General features: G+C 40.9%; 2 protein-coding genes across 3 annotated transcripts; both read left to right on the forward strand.

The window, feature by feature from the left end:
- Positions 1 to 5,071, forward strand: LOC106564079 (zinc finger protein 501-like). The gene is made up of 2 exons (XM_014130068.2): positions 1 to 661; positions 4,115 to 5,071. Exons 1-2 carry the CDS (start codon positions 262 to 264, stop codon positions 4,888 to 4,890), a joined length of 1,176 nt encoding a protein of 391 aa, XP_013985543.1. The 5' UTR covers positions 1 to 261; the 3' UTR covers positions 4,891 to 5,071.
- Positions 5,072 to 8,787: 3,716 nt separating this feature from the next.
- On the forward strand, positions 8,788 to 15,120 carry LOC106564080 (gastrula zinc finger protein XlCGF7.1-like). Of its 2 annotated transcripts, none has more exons than XM_014130069.2 (2): positions 8,788 to 9,332; positions 14,170 to 15,120. In XM_014130069.2, exons 1-2 carry the CDS (start codon positions 9,041 to 9,043, stop codon positions 14,760 to 14,762), a joined length of 885 nt encoding a protein of 294 aa, XP_013985544.2. In that variant the 5' UTR covers positions 8,788 to 9,040; the 3' UTR covers positions 14,763 to 15,120. The 2 variants fall into 2 exon arrangements, with proteins under 2 accessions (XP_013985544.2, XP_013985545.2); XM_014130070.2 differs by lacking the exon at positions 14,170 to 15,120 and adding an exon at positions 10,732 to 10,845.
- The last annotated feature ends 6,277 nt before the right edge of the window (positions 15,121 to 21,397 follow it).

Raw genomic sequence — 21,397 nt, forward strand, 5'->3', positions numbered from 1 at the left:
GTTTCTCGAGTGACGTAAAATCTAGTGGACGGGACGGGAGGTTTCTTCAACAACCATCTCGTTAACTCGCTAGCAAACATGACACATTGAAGCGCTTTAGACTAATTTTGTGTATATTAATCACAGTGTTTTAAACACACTGTATATGTATGTACTAGTTAATCCATTTAAGTTCATGTTTACGTTGTCAGCTATCTGGCTTGTTAAGTTAGTCCAGCGCTAGGCTAATGCTAAATAGCTAGCTAGCTCACGTCCCTGACCATGAGCTCACTAAGCTACTCTTCCTCTGCTAAAGAAAATGAGGTCTGTTCGACGGAGAAAGAAACTCCAGGGCTGAACAGTTACGTGAAAGAAGAAGAAGAATTTACTGTAAAAGAAGAGGAATTGGAGGAAGCTATCACAGTAAATGAAGAACAGGATGTTACAGTGAAGGAAGAGGAAGCTTCAACATTGAAAGAAGAGTATGTTACAGTGAAAGAAGAGGAAGAAGCTTTAAGAGTGAAAGAGGAGGGTGCCGTGTTTGTAGTGAAAGAGGAGGAGGAGGTGACTGTCACATTGAAAGAAGAGGAGCAACTTTTTGAAATGAAGGAAGAGGGGGAGATTACTGTCACATTGGAGGAGGAGGAGGAAGAAGACGAGACTGGAGATCTGATGAACACCAGTGAGTACAGTCTTAATTTTTTTCTAGCTTTCAATTAGGCACATTCTTCTTCTCACGTGGGTAAAAACACTGGGGAAACTTCCATTCTCCTGTCCAGGAGCGGTGTGTGGTCAAAAACACCGGGGAAACTTCCATTCTCCTGTCCAGGAGCGGTGTGTGGTCAAAAACACTGGGGAAACTTCCATTCTCCTGTCCAGGAGCGGTGTGTGGTCAAAAACACCGGGGAAACTTCCATTCTCCTGTCCAGGAGCGGTGTGTGTTCAAAAACACCAGGGAAACTTCCATTCTCCTGTCCAGGAGCGGTGTGTGGTCAAAAACACCGGGGAAACTTCCATTCTCCTGTCCAGGAGCGGTGTGTGGTCAAAAACACCGGGGAAACTTCCATTCTCCTGTCCAGGAGCGGTGTGTGGTCAAAAACACCGGGGAAACTTCCATTCTCCTGTCCAGGAGCGGTGTGTGGTCAAAAACACCGGGGAAACTTCCATTCTCCTGTCCAGGAGCGGTGTGTGGTCACTACTTTTAAGTACACTACTTTCTCTTGTACACTATGTTGCCAACTCTTCCCCCAGGTCCTTAGTGTACAAGAGATTGTAGTGCACTATGTTTTCTGTCAATATACCTGGTAAAATAATGGTTAATAAACAACTCTAAGGGGGGCCCTATAAAATCTGTGATTTTGTTTTTTACTTTCACAAATTATGTTTTCTCTGTTTTACTTTTCTAGTTTTAGATTTCGCTTTTTCATTCAAAATTACAATTGTTTTATAGAGAAACAACGAAACTGGATGTTCTGAGAATATGTCAATGGTTAAATCACGTTAGAATACTTTTTTTAGGTCTGGAAGAAAACTGACATCCCCTTTAATTGTTCATCTGGCCCTTTAATTGCCTGTCGAGTGAGTGAGGAATGTACCATCTATTGAGCCGGTCTAGCGGTGGTTCTGTACTGCTGCTGCTCATTTCATGACAACGTTAGGCAAATAACAAATAATGGATACAAATGATAGACTTCCTCGTGATATACCTCTGCCAGGTAAGCCTACTTTGCAGTTAACATTTAATTGACAAGATTTTGGGGAAAGTTTTCATCAACCCACAAGACGGTTATGACATCAACTGGCTTCAGACAGAGTGATTGACAAACACGCACACCACACAGACAGACAGGGGCAATATTGCTGTAAATTAATTGGCAGATATTGTGTAAGGTTTGGCTTTTAAAGCCAATAGCGTCTAACCAGGGGTGGGGATAATGTCAATGTTGTGTTGTTTAGATAGTATCTGGGAGCTTGCGGTGTCTGATACTTCAATCAATCAAATCAAATTTATTTATAAAGCCCTTCTTACATCAGCTGATGTCACAAAGTGCTGTACAGAAACCCAGCCTAAAACCCCAAACAGCAAGCAATGCAGGTGTAGAAGCACGGTGGCTAGGAAAAACTCCCTAGAAAGGCCAGAACCTAGGAAGAAACCTAGAGAGGAACCAGGCTATGAGGGGTGCCCAGTCCTCTTCTGGCTGTACCAGGTGGAGATTATAATAGAACATGGCCAAGATGTTCAAATGTTCATAGATGACCAGCAGGGTCAAATAATAATAATAATAATCACAGTAGTTGTAGAGGGTGCAACAGGTCAGCACCTCAGTTGGCTTTTCATTCAGAAGATCTCTACCGCTCCTGCTGTCTCTAGAGTGTTGAAAACAGCAGGTCTGGGACAGGTAGCACGTCCGGTGAACAGGTCAGGGTTCCATAGCCGCAGGCAGAACAGTTGAAACTGGAGCAGCAGCACGGCCAGGTGGACTGGGGACAGCAAGAAGTCATCAGGCCAGGTAGTCCTGAGGCACGGTCCTAGGGTTCAGGTCCTCTGAGAGAAAGAGAGAATTAGAGAGAGCATACTTAAATTCACACAGGACACCGGATAAGACAGGAGAAATACTCCAGATATAACAGACTGACCCTAGCCCCCGACACATAAACTACTGCAGCATAAATACTGGAGGCTGAGACAGGAGGGGTCGGGAGACACTGTGGCCCTGTCCAACGATACCCCCGGACAGGGCCAAACAGGCAGGATATAACCCCACCCACTTTGCCAAAGCACAGCCCCCACACCACTAGAGGGATATCTTCAACCACCAACTTACCATCCTGAGACAAGGCCGAGTATAGGCCACAAAGATCTCCGCCACGGCACAACCCAGACAGGAAGACCACGTCAGTGACTCAAGTGACGCACCCCTCCTAGGGACGGCATGGAAGAACACAAAGCAAGCCAGTGACTCAGCCCCTGTAATAGGGTTAGAGGCAGAGAATCCCAGTGGAGAGAGGGGAACCGGCCAGGCAGAGACAGCAAGGGTGGTTCATTGCTCCAGTGCCTTTCCGTTCACCTTCACACTCCTGGGCCAGACTACACTCAATCATAGGACCTACTGAAGAGATGAGTCTTCAATAAAGACTTAAAAGTTGAGACCGAGTCTGCATCTCTCACATGGGTTGGCAGATCATTCCATAAAAATGGAGCTCTATTGGAGAAACCCTGCCTCCAGCTGTTTGCTTAGAAATTCTAGGGACATTAAGGAGGCCTGCGTCTTGTGACTGTAGCGTACGTGTAGGTATGTACGGCAAGACCAAATCGGAAAGATGGGTAGGAGCAAACCCATGTAATGCTTTGTAGGTACTTGTGAGATTTGTTTATGACTGTTTGCGGTGGAACACATGAAAAATTGCATTTACTTTCGGAATTGTTTGGCGAGCTAAGACCTGCTGGAGACCCCTGCATTAGATATTGGTTTGATATTTGGAGTTCACTCGTCAATACCTATTCAATGAAGGTCATAGGATGATGTGAGTGATATGTCTAGAATCAGATCAAAGTTGACCCTTTCTGCCAGTCATACTCCACCCTACCATGAGACAGACATATCTTGGTCATTGATCAAGACAAAAGGTTTGATTTTGATCATATTTGAAGTCTTACAAACAGGTTTGAAGTTCTGTGTCATTTGTTTTTAAAATCTCAATGGTGTTGTTAGCTCCTTCATATTTTAGCTATAAGGTAAGACAGACTGATCTAATTGAAATCTCTATGATACTGCATCATATATCCTTTAATTACTACCAACTCATATCTGATTTCATGACATTTGGTTGAAATCTTGCCTTTTCAGTGGACAGAATTAACACCATGCAGGATCATATTCCTCATTTGATTATTCTGGATTAAATGTTTTTTTTAAATGACCTCAGGTTATTGAAGGATCTAGTCTGGATTCAACCTCAGAGAAGACAGTTTGATAATGTAGAGGTTTCATTCAGTGCTCGTATCCACAAAGCGTGCTGAACTAGCGTCACTATTCACTTTTATATAACAATGAATGAGATTGTATGGAAAGATCCGCTTTGTGAATATGGGCCCAGGTCTCTCTGTTTACTAAATACTGTCTGTCTTTGGCAGGAGAGAGTGTAGACTTTCATTCTGACAGCGGGAAGAGTCCTTCAGGGGAACCAGACCCAGAGACGTCTAAACCAGCAAGACGACACCACTGCTCCCAGTGTGGAAAGAGGTTTTCTAGGTTAGGAAGCCTGAAATCACACGAAAGAATGCACACAGGAGAGAAGCCTTACCACTGCTCTCAATGTGGAAATAGATTTACCTCTTTAGGGACCCTGAAAGATCATGTAAGAAAACATACAGGAGAGAAGCCCTACCAATGCTCCCACTGTGAAAAGAGTTTCCCCCGGCTATGGGACCTGAAATCACATGAGAGGACACACACAGGAGAGAAGCCTTACCCCTGCTCCCAGTGTGGAAAGAGTTTTTCCACATCAGGGTCCCTGAAAAACCATGAGCAAACACATTCCGTAGAAAAGATTTTCCGCTGTTCACATTGTGAAAAGAGTTTTGGGAATTTACAGTACCTGAAAAGGCATGAGAAAAGACATACACGGGAGAAGAATTTTCACTGCTCCCACTGTGGAGTTAAATTTACCTTGTTTCAGCAACTGAAAAAGCATGAAAGAATCCACAGCGGAGAGAAACGTTATGAATGCTCCCAGTGTGGAAAGATATTTACCCAGTTAAGGCACCTGAAAGATCATGAGGTAACACACACAGGGGAGAAGCCTTACCACTGCTCACAGTGTGGAAAGGAATATAACACATCAAATGGACTTAAAGTTCATGAGAGAACACACATACTGCTCCCACACTTGTCTCATATTTTTGACTGAGAAATTGTGCTTTTGTTTATGCCACATGAAACCAAATTGTATAAAGCTCGTTCCAAAATACATTTTTACATTGTTTATTTAATTAATAAACACATGAACTGAATATGGAGTATGTCAGCTTGAAAGTAGAGTTTGTATGTTTGAATGTAGATGCTCTGTGATTAAATTATCATTTTCAAGCTCTGGCTGTGTTTTCTTTCTGTGTATATCTCTATTCTGTTTATATCTGTGTGTGTTATTCCTCCAGCACTACACATAATCAAGTGCTATATGCTATTTTCTACATTGTTGATATTTGCTTTGGTGGCTCACTAAGACATTTGTATCTGATAGAGTGTGGCTTTAAAGGGGCATATGGAGTCTCCCCCCCCGTGACTTTCAACGTGGCGCCGTCATTGTATGCCACCTTTACAACTCAGTTATATTCGTCAAGAATCAATAGAGACATATTAATGTATAAGTCCATAGGATGCCAGCTTTACAAATCAGTTATATTCTTCAAGAATCAATAGGTACATCATTAATGTATCAGTCCAACAATGGCTGTAGCAACTGCAGATTGCCCTTTTAAAGCCATAATCTCTGAACATAGAACTCCCTTAAAGTCACTCTCTGTTAGATGTGAACATAGTTTTCCCTTAAAGTCACACTGTTAAATGTGAACATATTAATCCCTTAAAGTCACACTCTGTAAGATATAAATGTCAGAGTGAGCCACCAACACAAATATAAACAATGGAGAAAATAGCATATAGAATAAATGTAGCCCTGTGAGTCCAACAGAAAACACAGAGTCCATTGTCTTATACGTATAGTACCTATAGAGAGTCTGCAACGCCTTTCAAATGATTTACCTTTTGTTGCCTTATAGCCTGGAATTCTCTTTAATTACTTGTTACTTTTATCTATTATACTATTATATCTAAAAAATGAACTGTTGCCAAATTAAACTTTTTGTCCTAATTGCAACATGTTACATTTGGCGCAAACACAACACGACCCATCACTGAAAGAACACCATCCCTACTGTGAAGCATGGTGTTGGCAGCATCATGTTATGGGGATAGAAGGGAGCAGAAATGTACAGAAAAGTAATTGAGCAAAACCTGCTGACCTCGGCAAGAAAGCTGAAAATGTGATGTTCACCTTTCAGCATGACAACTAGACGAAGCACACAGTCAAAGATACAGTGTAGTGGCTCAGGAATAAAAAGGTTAAGGTCCTTGAGTGGCCCAGTCAGAGCACCGACCTAAATACAATCAACAATGTGTGGCATGACTTGAAGATTGCTGTCCATCAACACTAGCCCAAGGAACTATATTGCCAAATCTACACGTTTAAAGTTGGTAGAGACCTATCTCAGAGTCCTTATTTAAATGCATGAAACTCTGAGGCCCTGACAACAAACTGTGGGGAAAGTAGAAGGAGGTGTAGACTTTTATATACACTTTGTATTTGATTGGGAATGTGTTTTGGTTCATGTCACCTGAAATCGAATTGTACAGTGTTTTTATTGTTGTATTTATTTTTTTTACAGAAATGTCACGTCAGTTTGAATATAGATTATGTCAGTTTCCATATAAACAACCTGTGATTAAATTATATGTTTCAAACTTTAGCCATTTGTGTTTGTGTGTGCATGTTATTTCTTTGTTTATCTTCCTGTGTCATTCCTCTACAGTTAATCAGGCTATTTGCTCCATTGTTTGCATTTGGCTGTTGTTTACATTGCGACGGTGGCCCCTTCTGATGACACGCACTACAAGTTGTTTAACAAGTAATAAAGCAATTATTGGTAGCCCTTGTTTTCAATAATCCAGCACCCTCCACTTGCAAGGATAACAGTACAGAGCATTTTGTCTGAAAGGTTTTATGACATTAGAGTTCACATTGGTTCTAAGACCATTCTTCCATACAGAATCTTTCCAGATCCTTGATATGCTTCAGTCTGAGCTTACGGACTGCCCTCTTCAATTCAAACCACAGGTTTTCAATTGGGTTCAAGTCCAGAGACTGAGATTGCCATTGAAAAATGTTGATTTTTGTGGACAATTAATAATTTATTTGTGGATTTTGATGTGTGCTTGGGGTAATTGCCTTGCTGGAAGATCTACACTGAACAAAAATATAATGCAACATGTAAAGTGTCCCATGTTTCATGAGCTGAAATAAAAAATCCCAGAAAAGGAACAGCTATGTGAGAATGCTGTTCATTGACTACAGCTCAGCGTTCAACACCATAGTGCCCATGAAGCTCATCACTCAGCTAAGGACCCTGGGGCTAAACACCTCCCTCTGCAACTGTATCCTGGACTTCCTGACGGGCTGCCCCCAGGTGGTAAGGGTAGGCAACAACACGTCTGCCACGCTGATCCTCAACACTGGGGCCACTCAGGGGTGTGTACGTAGTCCCCTCCTGTATGCCCTGTTCTCGCATGACTGAGTGGCCAAACACAACTCCAACACCATCATTAAGTTTGCTGACGACACAACAGTGGTAGGCCTGATCACTGACAACGATGAGACAGCCTATAGGGAGGAGGTCAGAGACCTGGCAGTGTGGTGCCAGGACAACAACCTCTCCCTCAATGTGAGCAAGACAAAGGAGCTGATGTGGACTACAGGAAAACGTGGGCCAAACAGGCCTGCATTAACATCAACGGGGCTGTAGTGGAGCGGGTCAAGAGTTTCAAGTTCCTTGGTGTCCACATCACCAACGAACTATCATGGTCCAAACACACCAAGACAGCCGGCGAGAGGGCACGACAACACCCTTCCCCCTCAAGAGACTGAAAAGATTTGTCATGGGTCCCCAGATCCTCAAAAAGTTCTACAGCTGCACCATCGAGATCATCCTGACTGGTTGCATCACCGCCTGGTATGGCAACTGCTCGGCATCTGACCGTAAGGCGGTAGGTAGCCTAGTGGTTAGAGCATTGGCCCAGTAACCGAAAGGTTGCGAGATTGAATCCCCGAGATGACAAGGTAAAAATCGGTCATTCTGCCCCTGAACAAGGCAGTTAACCCACTGTTCCCCGGTAGGCTGTCATTGTAAATAAGAATTTGTTCTTAACTGACTTGCCTAGTTAAATAAAAAAAAAATACAGAGGGTAGTGCGTATGGCCCAGTACATCACTGGGGCCGAGCTTCCTGCCACCACACGGCAAGTGGTACCGGAGCGCCAAGTCTAGGACCAAAAGGCTCCTTAACAGCTTCAACCTCAAAGCCATAAGACTGCTGAACAATTACTTAAATGGCCACTGGACTATTTACATTGACACCCTCCCCCTCCATTTGTTTTGTACACTGCTGCTACTCACTGTTTATTATCTATGCATAGTCACTTCACCCCTACCTACATGTACAAATTACCTCGACTAACCTGTACCCCAGCACATTGACCCCCGGTATATAGCCTCGTTACTGTTATTGTATTGTGTTACTTTTTATAATTTTTTACTTTAGTTTATTTGGTAAATATTTTCTTAAATCTTCTTGAACTGCACTGTTGGTTAAGGGCTTGTAAATAAGCATTTTGCGGTAATGTCTACACTTGTTGTATTCGGCGCATGTGACAAATAAAGTTTGATTTGATTTGATGTATTCAGTATATATTCAGTATATATTCAGCATATATTCAGTATGTACATATTCATATCCAGGATTTAGAGGAATATATTGGCTGTAAAAAAAGAGAAAACATATTTGCTTATTTGGAATTATTTGTTATGTCATTCAGACATTGTTTGCCAGAATAAATAAGGTAGTGAATATTTCTTCTAAACTGTGTTACCCACTCCAGTCAACAGATGGCAATGTGAGTCTTTTAGGTGGCGCTTCTTGCGTGACGTATAATCCTGTGGACGGCACCGGATGTTTCTTCAACAACAACACGGCTACTGATTCAACCACCTCCGTAGCTTGCTAGCCAACATGAATTCGAAACATTGAAGCTCTGAATACCGTTGTTGTGTAACTACACGAATCCCAGTGTTTTAAACACAGCTCTGTTAACGTATGTACTAGTTGATTTAAACTTAATTCGCTTCGGAGCCTAGCACCAGGGTAGTCGATAATGCTAGCTAGCTAACATCCCCGACCATGAACTCACAAAGTTATTCCCCCCCCTGCTATTGAAGAGGTCTGCTGGATGGAGAAAGAAGCTCTTAGGCTGAACGTTGTCGTAAAAGAGGAAGATTATGATATTACAGTGAAAGGAGAGGAAGAAGCATTCAGAATGAAAAAATATGAAATGGAGGCTATCACGTTGAAAGAAGAACAGGATGTTAAAGTGAAAGAAGAGAAAATACCGTTTGTTGTGAAAAAGGAAGAGGGGATAGAGGCTGTCACAGTGAAAGAGGAAGAGGAGGCTGTCACAGTGAAAGAAGAGGAGCAACCGTTTGAAGTGAAAGAGGAGGAGACTGAAGATCCGATTAAAACCAGTGAGTACTGTCTTAAAAACGGGCACAAACTATACAGTTGTTGAACCGATGTGTGGTTTTATATAGGCATTCTGGTGACCTCCATTTTAGTGTCGTTTGTATTCAGAGTTCGCTCGTCAATTGCTCTCCGACGGAAGATCCTAGGATGATGAGGAATATGTCTGAAATCATATGACGGTAGAGAGCAAGCTACACCCTCTGTTTTCACCGATAGTCAAACTCTTCCCTTTACAGAGCCAAAAACGAGGCAATATGCTATTTTCTGGCCCTCCCAGAGCTCTACATTGAAAGAGCACATCAGAAAGATACAGGAAGAGTAGCGTGGCACCCATGAGTCCCAGACAGTTTGGTGGTGGTGGTGACGACGCAGAGAGAGGGTGGTGTGAGTATAGAATATAAGCTTATCGTATAAATTCATGAAAACGAACTATGTGTTTTTTGGTTGATATTTTTTTAGCCTCGGTAACTTTCTCACTCGTCATTATTCACCATTCATTCAGGATTATCCGTAATCATGGTGGCATCCACATTAATGTAGAAGTGTTTAGAAACATATTCTATTCTTATTTTCTATAAAAGTGACTTCAAAATGATACAATACACTATTTACCATTCATTTATATTTGGCACAAAAGTATCTGGAACACTACCAAAACAGAAAATGCATCCAACAAGTTTGTTGAGTCATACGCTTGATGTAATCATTGTGTGCTCGGAATATGGGACAAAATACCTTTTACTACTTTAATACACATAAAAGTGAACTTGTCCCAATACTTTTGGTCCCCTAAAATCAGGGGGAGATTGTACAAAAAGTTGTGTAATTTCTAAACGTTTCACCCAATATGGATGAAAATACCCTCAAATTAGACAAGACAGTCTGCACTTTAACCTCATAGTCATTGTATCGTTTCAAATCCGAAGTGCTGGACTACAAAGACAAAACAACAACAGCATGTGTCACTGTCCCAATACTGTTGGAGCTCACTGTATGTAAATGTACTTGGTAAATACAGGTTCCTCCTCTTGGACTTTCTCCTCCAATGCATTTATAGCAGGAGGTCCAGAGAATGAGAGGATTCAAGAATTCTTCTCTAATGCATTTATAGCAGGAGGTCCAGAGAATGAGAGGATTCAAGGATTCTTCTCTAATGCATTTATAGCAGGAGGTCCAGAGAATGAGAGGATTCAAGGATTCTTCTCTAATGCATTTATAGCAGGAGGTCCAGAGAATGAGAGGATTCAAGGATTCTTCTCTAATGCATTTATAGCAGGAGGTCCAGAGAATGAGAGGATTCAAGGGAAAGACTGTAAAGACTTTTGAGAATTTTAAATTCCTTGTCAGGCAGGAGAGTTTTTCCCACCCTAAATTGATTGTCTTTAATTTTGTGGTTTTCAGGACCCATCTCTCCCACACCCCTCCCCTCTCCCCGAGTCCCCAGGTCGTGCCTCTCCCGGTAATGCCTTAATGTGGGGTCTGAAGAGGGTGTCTGTGCGGCTGATGAACTGCAGGGGGGCTTCCAGTATTGGGGAACATCCCGTGCACACTCCATGTCTTTCTATGGGCACAAGCACTGTTCTTGACACAAACTGTTCACACCCCTCTTGTTTGGTGGAGAGAATTTTGCAGGTTTCAAACTACGCATGTTGTCATGGGGTGCAAAGAAAACATAGCAGTTTTAAAGCACACTTTCTTTCAATTCTATACATTTAGCCAAAATCTGTGAACCGTACATGATACAGACATCATCTTGTTGTCATTATACTGTCAGACCTATGATCTGTAAACCAGACATGATACAGACATCATCTTGGTATCATTATACTGTCAGACCTATGATCTGTAAACCAGACATGATACAGACAACATCTTTGTGTCATTATACTGTCAGACCTATGATCTGTAAACCAGACATGATACAGACATCATCTTGTTGTCATTATACTGTCAGACCTATGATCTGTAAACCAGACATGATACAGACAACATCTTGGTGTCATTATACTGTCAGACCTATGATCTGTAAACCAGACATGATACAGACAACATCTTGTTGTCATTATACTGTCAGACCTATGATCTGTAAACCAGACATGATACAGACAACATCTTGGTGTCATTATACTGTCAGACCTATGATCTGTAAACCAGACATGATACAGACAACATCTTGTTGTCATTATACTGTCAGACCTATGATCTGTAAACCAGACATGATACAGACAACATCTTGGTGTCATTATACTGTCAGACCTATGATCTGTAAACCAGACATGATACAGACAACATCTTTGTGTCATTATACTGTCAGACCTATGATCTGTAAACCAGACATGATACAGACAACATCTTGTTGTCATTATACTGTCAGACCTATGATCTGTAAACCAGACATGATACAGACAACATCTTGGTGTCATTATACTGTCAGACCTATGATCTGTAAACCAGACATGATACAGACATCATCTTTGTGTCATTATACTGTCAGACCTATGATCTGTAAACCAGACATGATACAGACATCATCTTGGTGTCATTATACTGTCAGACCTATGATCTGTAAACCAGACATGATACAGACAACATCTTGGTGTCATTATACTGTCAGACCTATGATCTGTAAACCAGACATGATACAGACAACATCTTTGTGTCATTATACTGTCAGACCTATGATCTGTAAACCAGACATGATACAGACAACATCTTGGTGTCATTATACTGTCAGACCTATGATCTGTAAACCAGACATGATACAGACAACATCTTTGTGTCATTATACTGTCAGACCTATGATCTGTAAACCAGACATGATACAGACAACATCTTGTTGTCATTATACTGTCAGACCTATGATCTGTAAACCAGACATGATACAGACAACATCTTGGTGTCATTATACTGTCAGACCTATGATCTGTAAACCAGACATGATACAGACAACATCTTGGTGTCATTATACTGTCAGACCTATGATCTGTAAACCAGACATGATACAGACAACATCTTGGTGTCATTATACTGTCAGACCTATGATCTGTAAACCAGACATGATACAGACAACATCTTGGTGTCATTATACTGTCAGACCTATGATCTGTAAACCAGACATGATACAGACAACATCTTGGTGTCATTATACTGTCAGACCTATGATCTGTAAACCAGACATGATACAGACATCATCTTGGTGTCATTATACTGTCAGACCTATGATCTGTAAACCAGACATGATACAGACAACATCTTGGTGTCATTATACTGTCAGACCTATGATCTGTAAACCAGACATGATACAGACAACATCTTGTTGTCATTATACTGTCAGACCTATGATCTGTAAACCAGACATGATACAGACAACATCTTGTTGTCATTATACTGTCAGACCTATGATCTGTAAACCAGACATGATACAGACAACATCTTGTTGTCATTATTCTCCTTATAGTGAGCCTTAAAATATGGAGTATGTCTAGATTCAGAAATGCAATTAATTTTTCACATTCATTTATTCAACATATTAGTAGGCTCAGAAGTACCCTTTTTGATTTTGTAAAATGTTTGACATATTGTTTTAAATAATATACTTTACCTAGTACACATGACATTACATTTCTAGCCTCCTACTCTGATTGTGGTCTTTTTTGAGACCTGGCCTCTTACTCTGTAATTTTCACCACATTTAATCCATAGAAGGGTCATTTGGAGGAAGGATTGTTGACATAAATTTGACATTTGTATCTTAAAGCATAATTGAGAAATAATTACTTGAAGTTACAATATTTGTGACATTTTGGCCTTACCTAGGCCTCCTTTAAGACTCCATAATGTTTCATCTGTAGGTGATACAAAGAAAAAAAGTTGTAATATGAAGCTTTACTAGAATATGAGTAGTGTTATTTATGAATATTGAAATATAGAAACACACTTAGCACATTTAAAAAAAATATATTGTTGAACATAATATACTCTATGGGCATATCAATGTTAGAGTGGGATCTCTGCTACTTTTACAGTTATGATTCAATTCTTTACCAACAGCTTTACCAACAGAATGAATGTGAAAATGGATTCAAAAAGTTCACCTTCTGCTGGTGATTTGCAAGATGTTTAATGATACAAGTAAATGGAGGGCTATGATTGGTTACATTGCCTACTGGGCCATACCACCAATTTGTTGCCTTTTGAGAAGTATAATTTGTATAAAAATAAATATATGATTTTACAAAAATGTCCATTCTGTCATGTTCAGCTTCATAAAAAACAAGTTTTCCTATTTATATTTTTGTCCAGTATAGGAATTGTTAAAGGGATACTGTGAGATTCAGGCATTTTTATCTACTTTCCCAGAGTCAGATGAACTCGTGGATATAATTTTTATGTCTCAGCGGATGATGTGAAGGACGTTAGAGGTACTTTCAGTAGCCAATTCTAACCAGGATATGACTTTCAGTCATTGCACTAATGCTAGTTGCCAGAATCTCACAATATCCCTTTAAAGCCACAATGTAAGATGTTTACCATCAAAGAGTGGGCCACCAACAAAACATTATTATCAATGGATCAAATGCAGCCTATGACATTGATTTAAATACTGTAGTCCTTTATCTATTATAGAGCTCTGTTCAGCCTAAAAACATGACATTCCATGACGGCAAGATTCGAGTTGGAACTCTACATCATTTTGTTTTTTTAAATCATATTTTTTTACTGGCCCCAGGTTATTGTGGGATCTGATTTAGATTAAACTTCATAGCAAGACAGTTGTATTATATGGAGGTTTAATTGAGGTCTCTATTTAAATAAACACTCTGGGTTTGTCTTTGGCAGGAGAAAGACCAGACTCAGAGGAACCAGAGCCAGAGACATCAGCAAGACGACACCACTGCTCCCAGTGTGGAAATAGTTTTACCCGGTTATTGCACGTGAAAAGACATGAGAGGACACACACAGGAGAAAAGCCCTTCCACTGCTCCCATTGTGGACATAGTTTTACCAGGTTATATAGCCTGAAAAGACATGAAAGGACACACACAGGAGAAAAGCCTTTCCACTGCTCCCAGTGTGGAAAGAGTTTTACCCGTTTATGGCACTTGAACATGCATGAGAGAAGGCACACAGGAGAGAAGCCTCACGACTGCTCCGATTGTGGAAAGAGTTTTACCCAATCATGGCACCTCAAAATGCATAAGAAATTGCACACAGGAGAAAAGCCCTTCCTCTGCTCCCATTGTGGAAAGAGTTTTGCCCAGTTAGGGAGCCAGAAAGAACATGAAAGAATAAACTCTGGAGAAAAGCCCTTCCAGTGCTCCCATTGTGGAAAGAATTTTACCTGGATAGGGAACCTGAAAACTCATGAGAGGACACATACAGGAGAGAAGCCTTTCCACTGCTCCTTGTGTGAAAGAGTTTTACTCAGTTAGGGGGCCTGATCAAACATAAGAGAATACACAAAGGAGAGAAGCCTTTCCACTGCTCCCTGTGTGGAAATAGTTTTACTCAGTTATGGACTTTAAAAACACATCAGTGGACACACACAGAAGAAAAGCCTCACACCTGCTCCCAGTGTGGAAAGGGTTTTGTTACGTTAAGGGGCCTGAAAACGCATGAGAGAATACATACAGGGGAGGAGAAGCCTTATCAATGCTCACATTGTGGGAAAGGTTTCGGACGATCAGGGTATCTAAAAGTGCATGAAAGAACGCACACCGAAGAGAAACCATATCAATGCTCCCAGTGTGAAAATACATTCTTCTCACCAGGGGACCTGAAAAAACATGAGAGAACACACACTGTAGAGAGGCCTTTCCAATGTTCCCAGTGTGGAAAGAGATTTATTCAGTCATCGCATCTGAAAGAGCACACAAGAATACACACAGGAGAAAATCCATTCCAATGCTCTCATTGTGGAAAGGGTTTTACCAGGTTAAGGAGACTGAAAACACATGAGATGACACACACAGGAAAATAGCTTTTCCACTGCTCCCAGTGTGGAAAGAGTTTCACCCAGTCAAGATACCTGAAAAAGCATGCGCTAACACACTCTGCTGAAGCCTTGAAAGAGAGAAGCTTTTCCACTGCTCCCAGTGTGGAAAGATATTTACCTAGTTAGGGAACCTGAAAGACCATGGACCACACACTGGGGAGTTGCCTTACATCTGCTCCCAGTGTGGAAAGAGAGATTTCACATAAACACAGGCAGTTTAGCTAGGTAATTAAACTAGCTAGCTGGCTAGGTAGTTAAGCTAGCTAGATAAGCTGGCTAGGTAGTTAAGTTAGCTAGCAGAGAGAACAGTCTATGACTAGGGTGCCTGGAGTCTTTGACAATTTTTGGGCCTTCCTCTGACACCGCCTGGTATAGAGGTCCTGGGTGGCAGGAAGCTTGGCCCCAGTGATATATTGGCCATACGCACTAATCAATGTAGTGCCTTGCGGTCGGAGGCCGAGCAGTTGCCATACCAGGCAGTGATGCCCTGCTATCGGGGTTATCATGGCAACGTTGGGTCTTATTCTTCTGGATCATTTTGATCAAACAAAGGAAATCATGGTGTCATGACGTGCCCCCCCTCGCTCGCTCTCTCTCCACAGTTTTATGACGGTCTTAAATACTCTGCTTCTGGGTCTGTAGAATTGGAATTGGAATATGTGACTGCGGGACACAGAGAGAGACTTGGCCAAACTTTAACATCAAAAGGTTGAATGATGAAACCATATTTCTGTAAATCCGGACAGTTCGAATGGTCGGTGGGAAATCGAATGACCGTGTCGAATTTGTTTCATTTGGTGACCTCATGAAAGACAGGAGGCCCACATTACTGTATGTTTGTTTGTAAATACTTCTCAACTATGGGGTTTGCATCTGAATGTTGTATAAAATAAATGATTAAGCATAAGAATACTTTTGAAAGTATTTTAGTGTTTTAGTGTTCTAAATGAGAATTGTTTGCCATAGTAACTTATGATCAGGCAGTGGCCACGCCCCCCTGTGAGCACAGACATTTACATTGGTGTCATGGAACGCCCCCTTCTCTACTCCAGTATAAAACCCACTTCGGACGAAATTTACATTCGACCAAAACATCCCGGGTTGCTGCCGGTGTGTGAAGTGGTTCTAGCTGTGACCTGAGTAATCAACCATTGAGAACAGAGAGCATGGAACGGTAGTGACATGGTTGGCAATTTAAATACAGACCAGAGGACGTAGGGACGCAGTCCATAAGTTACAAATGGTTAAGAAGAAAATCTCTACAAAACTGAACACTAGTAATTCGGTCTGCAGCTGTTTGAGTACTTTAGTCTGGTAAACGCGACTGATTGAACGACGAATGGTACTCTGAAAGATCCATTCTAGACAACTTTTCACTATCGAACAACCATTGATACGCCTGACGTATCCATTATAACAAGCTACAACTACAAAATACTTTGATCTCTGGTGGACAAACCAGAGACTTTCTGTCGACTGACTATCCAGCAGACGGATCGGCGATCACAGAGAGTGACAACAAAGCTATACACTTGTAAATATGTAAATTGCAATTTATTTTCGAATGAGCGGCTGTTCATGTGCAAAAGGGTTAGCATTTCCATGAGCGTGGTTATTAACTGTATGTACATGGGTCCACTTTGTTTTTCCCACTCTTTATCTGTACTCACCCCTTTCCTTTGTCTACCAAGCTGTCATATCGGTTTAGTCCCATAGGGACTATTCAGTGTATCATGTGAGTAACCAATGTACAACCTATCCTGTGTGTGTTTATGTAATTCTGTGTGATTATTTAGTTAGTTAGTAAATAAATAATTATGCCAATTTGAATATCGCTGATTCATAATTTACGCTAGGGTTCATGCAGATATCCAAGGCTTTGCGCAACTTTGAATATGACTGAGGTAATAATACATAAATAAGTGACTAATCGATAAGATATGATAATATCTGAAAAGAGTTCAATTCGGGAAATTGTAACTCTTTAAACCAAATTTTCCCGTGGTGCCCCGACTTCCTAGTTAATTTCTATTCCGTGATTAGTTTAATCACGGAATAATTACACATTAATGAACAGCCAACGTTATGAGACTGGGTTGTTTGGTGAAAGTAATTCTCAAAATACTAAGCGTCTGACTCAAACAAACACGAGTGTCTCATTTGACTAATGGTAAGCGCATGTCGCCAAACAATCCGCACACTCAGTAAATGACATGAACGATGGCAGGTAAAAATGTAAGGATTCTGTGCCTTTCCCAGCTGGGAGAGGACTACAGGTGGGTTATAATGCATGTAGGTCTATGAGCCATACATTGACACGTTGAGTCCAAAACAGGTAGTTTATAAAATAACGAGGTAGTTTCCAATCCTTTGGAATGCCTCTTTAAATGTCAAATGATCTAGCTTCTTCCACCATGTTTCCCACATGTTCAGACTACAGGTTGAGAAAATGGATGAAGTGCAGTGTTTTATTATAATTATAGGGTTTACTTGATAGATGACTTTTAATCAATAGTGATTATTTGACACCATGGAGCATGATATTTTTTTACATTTGAACTATTTATTTACATAGTCCTGCACGTAACAGGAACGGTGCCTTTCATCTCATATCTTTGGTGACTGATTTACTGCCACAACACTGATGTGCAGAAACCCAAAAGAAGGCCGTCAATGTAAATAAGAATTTGTTCTTAACTGACTTGACTAGTTAAATAAAAGTCCAAATAAAATAAATATAAAGGATATACAAATGATGTCAATTGCTGCAGGAGGGCTGGGGGAGTCGATCAATCAAGTTCAAGTTAAGATTTTTTGTCACATCAACTTGTAAATCCACTGTGAACACATGATTTACCAGCCAGTTTAGGTTTAAGGGTCAGAAGGTTAAAATGGTCAAAGGGGCATTCTACTGAAGTTCTACACTTGAATACTGTATGATGTACTGTATTGTTCCAGCTACAAAGAGTGGGAACCAACAACAAGACGTTGTTGGATCAAATGCATCCTTATTATACAGTGCCTTCAGACAGTATTCAAACCCCTTGACTTGTTCCACATTTTGTTTTGCTACAGCCTGAATTCAATTGATTTTTGTTTCACCCATCTACACACAACACATCATAATGACAAAGTGAACACATATTTTTAGAAACATTTTTATTTCTGTTTATTTTTATTTAAAAAAACCCTCCATATTCATTGTCGATGACAAGCATGCCCATAATATGATGCAGCCACCACCATGCTTGACAATATGAAGAATGGTACTCGGGGATGTGTTTTGTTAATTTCCCCAAACATAACACTTTGTATTCAGGACATAAAGTACTTTTTTTTTACACATGTTTTGCAGTTTTACTTTAGTGCCTTTTTGCAAACTTTTTGATTAATATTTGTATTCTGTACAAGCTTCCTTCTTTTCACTCTGTCAGGTTAGTATTGTGGAGTAACTTCAATGTTGTTGATCCATCCTCACTTTTCTCCTATCACAGCCATTAAACTCTGTAACTGTCTTAAAGTCACCATTGGCTTCATGGTGAAATTCCTGAGCAGTTTCCTGCTTCTCTGGCAACTGAATTGGGAAGGACGTCGGTATCTTTGTAGTGACTGGGTGTATGGATACACCACCCAAAGTATATAACCTAAAACACAAAGCCAACAAGCAACTTGACAGAGCTTGAAGAATTTTATGGAATAATAATGTGCAAATATTGTACAATCCTGGTGTGCAAAGCTCTTAGAGATGTATCCAGAAAGACTCACAGCTGTAATCACTGCCAAAGGTGATTCTGGCATGCATTGAATCAGTGGTGTGAATACTTATGTAAATGAGATATTTCTATATTGCATTTTCAATAAATTTGCAAACATATCACATCAATTTGTCATTATGGGGTATTGTGTTTAGATGAATGAGAATTTGTATTTATTTAATCCATGTTGAATTCAGGCTTAAACACAACAAAATGTGAAATAAGTTGTTACGAACCGGCTCAGAGTTCGCAACAAAAGGGAGACAACGTGGAGACAAGGAGTATCAAAATATATATTTATTAAATAAAGTAACTAAGTAATTAACAATGGTGTGTGTAATCAGTAATCAGTAGTGTAAGTGAGTGTTTTGCATACCTGAATGTAATAATGCAGGGTGTTGAAAGGTGCCAAAGCAAATAACCAAAAAGCCACAAAAACTACACAACCAAAATCAACAAAGTGTCTGCGTGGAGAGAGTCTCCCCAATGACTGTGGAAGAGGTGCCTTTATCCTGGGACAACCAGTTAATTGACAGGTGTGACAAGTTTTGATAAAATCAGAAACATCTCTCTTCAATCTAGGCCAAAAGAAATGTCTTAATATGCGATTGTAGGTTTTCCTCACACCCATATGTCCAGCAACGTCGTTGTGAGAAGTGGTCAACACCAACTCACGAAGCTTAACTGGTACCACAACCTGACTAATCACCTCCCCCAGAAAACAACTACCATGAGACATCCACTTTCTCATAAGGACATCCTCTTGGAGAAAAGATCCATGTGCGACATCTCCCAACTGTTCCACAGGCACAATTTGGTCACGCAACTCCTCTAATGTGGGGTCAGTCCGTTGCGCATCGATTAGATCGGAGCGGGGTACAGATAACGGGATAACAGGGAAAACAGTAAGAGACTTCTTTGTGGTATTCTCATTTACCGACGCAGTAACTAGGTCGCACATGGATCTTTTCTCCAAGAGGATGTCCTGATGAGAAAGTGGATGTCTCATGGTAGTTGTTTTCTGGGGGAGGCGATTAGCCAGGTTGTGGTACCAGTTAAGCTTCGTGAGTTGGTGTTGACCACTTCTCACAACGACGTTGCTGGACATATGGGTGTGAGGAAAACCTACAATCGCATATTAAGACATTTTTTTGGCCTAGATTGAAGAGAGATGTTTCTGATTTTATCAAAACTTGTCACACCTGTCAATTAACTGGTTGTCCCAGGATAAAGGCACCTCTTCCACAGTCATTGGGGAGACTCTCTCCACGCAGACACTTTGTTGATTTTGGTTGTGTAGTTTTTGTGGCTTTTTGGTTATTTGCTTTGGCACTTTTCAACACCCTGCATTATTACATTCAGGTATGCAAAACACTCACTTACACTACTGATTACTGATTACACACACCATTGTTAATTACTTAGTTACTTTATTTAATAAATATATATTTTGATACTCCTTGTCTCCACGTTGTCTCCCTTTTGTTGCGAACTCTGAGCCGGTTCGTAACAAGTGGAGGCTCATCCGGGATTTTGAACGGATTGTGTTTGGGAGAAAACGTGGAGAGAGTCTCCCCAATGACTGTGGAAGAGGTGCCTTTATCCTGGGACACACCCGAGCCCAGGTGTTTCCCATTTAGCTGACGACCCTTCCAACTCCGCCCACCGGCATCCTAATAAAGAAACAAGAACAAAGAGAGAGAATACGGCAGACAGAGTGGGAGGGTCGTCACAAAGTCAAGGGGTATAAATATTTTCTGAAGGCACTGTAACTCTGAGCCGAATGCTGGGTGTAACTCTGAGCCGAATGCTGGGTGTAACTCTGAGCCGAATGCTGGGTGTAACTCTGAGCCGAATGCTGGGTGTAACTCTGAGCCGAATGCTGGGTGTAACTCTGAGCCGAATGCTGGGTGTAACTCTGAGCCGGATGCTGGGTAACCAGCCGAATGCTGGGTGTAACTCTGAGCCGAATGCTGGGTAACCGAATGCTGGGTGTAACTCTGAGCCGAATGCTGGGTGTTATACTAGATGAAACATACAGTTTATAACCCTGTGTTACAGCCCCAACTGCACATTTTCCATCATCCATCACTTTTTTGTTGCAATGAAGAAAGTTATACAAAAGACAATTCCAGCCCTGCTTAACTGAGACTAAAATGGTATCTTTTGAAGATTTCTCCTGCCGGTTCTGTTACACAAGTCGCAATGATTTTCTTTTTGGGACATTGCTTTTCGAATTATCCTGGGTAAATGAAAACCTGCCAAGTGTTTAATTAATTGCAAGAATATTATTTTTGTTCAATTGCATTACCCACGT

This window comes from Salmo salar, chromosome ssa12 (assembly GCF_905237065.1).
Source record: "Salmo salar chromosome ssa12, Ssal_v3.1, whole genome shotgun sequence".
NCBI classification, from domain to species: Eukaryota; Metazoa; Chordata; class Actinopteri; order Salmoniformes; family Salmonidae; genus Salmo; species Salmo salar.